The following is a 2106-nucleotide window of genomic DNA, read 5'->3' as shown; positions in this document are numbered from 1 at the left end:
GTGGAGAGGGGGAGGGAGGGGTGGAGAGGAGGGGGGAGGGGCAGACAGACAGACACGCTTTTCTGATTGTCGCTTCCACAGAATAATGATATAGAAAGAGACAGACTGTTAGTGCGATGAGGCGTTGAGGTCCGAGGCCAATACAGAAACCCAATGTTAATGTTCTGAATGAGAGACACCTCCTTCTTTTATTTTTGTAGATATCAGAGCCAGCATCTGAATATTTTCAAGTCACTTTGGCTTACTACTTAATAGCGAGTAAATGATTTTAAATATAATTTTTTTTTCGCGTTCTACGCCCTCAATTGGAATTGTGCTGTATATGTACATTTGATTAAAAAAACACAACAACTATTGACTACTTGTACACGTAAACTCGAATCTGAAAAAAAAAGATATAAAAAGGGGCACAACATGTGTGGAAAGGGGTGGGGGTGGGGGTGGCAATTCACAAGTCATACATATTAAAAAGTTGATACATTTATGAAAAGGATAGAAACCAACACAAAAACAAAACAAAAACCAAGGAAAGAAAAGAAAAAGAGAGACAGAAAACAAATCCTCAGGAAAATTAATGACCAACAAATACATTAATTTGACCGGCTGTTTTAATGTTTTAATAATCCTCACTATACTGATCTTATTTAACCGTTCTACTTTATCTATGGAGCGAGCAGCTGCCGAAAGTTAAGTGATATTTTCGCCTCCATCTCCTCTCTGTTGTGGCTTGAACTGTCGTCGACCCCCCCCCCCCTGTCTCTTGTCCCACTTCTGTAGATGGAAGATCTCCCAGACAAGCATAATTCATTGTTGCCAGCTTGCCTGTTCTGTATCTGTGGAGGGTCCTGTGCAGGAAAAGACTTCTCTTTGACTTTATGTGGACGAAAACGACTCAAAAGTGACACATCTGTGGTCTTGGAAGTGGAGTAAATTGTCTTAACGATCCTATTAACGAGCGAGAAACGGAAGCTGTCCGGAAATTGTTTGCTGACGGAATGTAAATTTATTCTTCTGTCAGTTTCTCAAGGTCTTTGCACTACACGCGCTCTCTATTTCCTGTCGCTCTCTACCTCTGTATGACTTTCCTTCTTTTTCTCTCTATTTCTCCCCCCCCCCTCTCTCTTTCTTCCTCTCTATCGCAGAGGCCAGTGAACTATGTGGTTATACTTACTTTTACATTTTACTCTTTCATCCTCTGTTGCCGTTAAGCGTCGAGGGGAGATGCAGTTTTCTATGGTAGGCCAACTCCACAGCTCTTTCTGTTGTGATGTCATGTTTTCACAGGGTTTCCTTGACACCCTCGATCCACTTTTTGCGTGGCCTTCCTCTTCCTTAAAAGCCCGAGTGCTTGGTGTTGTAGGCTCTCGAGGCTGGCTGGTCAGGTGACATGCGTAACAGGTGGCCGAACCATTTTATCCTCTGTCTTTCTATGTAACGCAGACAGGACTCAGTGCCGATAGCTGCTCTTACTTCTTCATTTCTCTGCTTGTCTCGTCTTGTGATGTTAAGGGTTTTGCGGAGACATCTCATTTCGCATGCGGGGATTTTGCTTTCGTGGGTTTTGCTTAAAGTCCAGGCCTGGCACTGATAACATAATGTTGGTATGAATATTGAGGTTGTACTATGTTCAAAATGTGATTTACTTTATTTCACATGGAGGCAAAATCAGACGTTTGTCAAAATAATGAAAAGGAAGAAACCGTTTCATTTTTGCCCTTTAGGCAATTTTACTAGATTTTCTTTTCTGGCTAAACACTTATTATATCAATTTAAACACTTTTTTAAGGCTTTATGTTTAAAACACAAAACAAAACAAAACAACACCCCCCCCCCCCCCACACATGTACATACACAAACCAACCTTGGATCAAAGGCGCATCAAAATTAATAAGATATATTTGCAATTTCTATGGCCACTCAGGCTTTGAAAGCCTCTAAATTTTGTTGGCCGTTTTCTCGCTTATCATTTTACCCCTGTCTCCAGGTGGCATTCGTCTCATTTAGTCCCAAATATTTCGGTTTCTCTTTAAGATAGATGGCATATTTTTCATCAAAAGCGAGACAAATAAATAAGCTTGGATATATCAATTGCTCAATAATAATAAT

At 40.7% G+C, this 2106-nt stretch overlaps 1 protein-coding gene across 1 annotated transcript in view; it reads left to right on the top strand.

Moving 5' to 3' along the window:
- LOC101861587 (protocadherin-7-like) overlaps positions 1 to 930 on the top strand; it is a 16943-nt gene extending 16013 nt beyond the window's left edge. The window contains exon 8 of the mRNA XM_013083286.2: positions 778 to 930. Within this exon, the coding sequence (XP_012938740.1) occupies positions 778 to 930 (153 nt within the window). The remainder of the gene's footprint in view (positions 1 to 777) is intronic.
- Positions 931 to 2106: the final 1176 nt, after the last annotated feature.

Source organism: Aplysia californica, unplaced genomic scaffold (genome assembly GCF_000002075.1).
Source record: "Aplysia californica isolate F4 #8 unplaced genomic scaffold, AplCal3.0 scaffold00223, whole genome shotgun sequence".
NCBI lineage: Eukaryota > Metazoa > Mollusca > Gastropoda > Aplysiida > Aplysiidae > Aplysia > Aplysia californica.
Note: the sequence above shows the minus strand (reverse complement) of the source record. Positions and strands in the feature narration are given on the sequence as shown.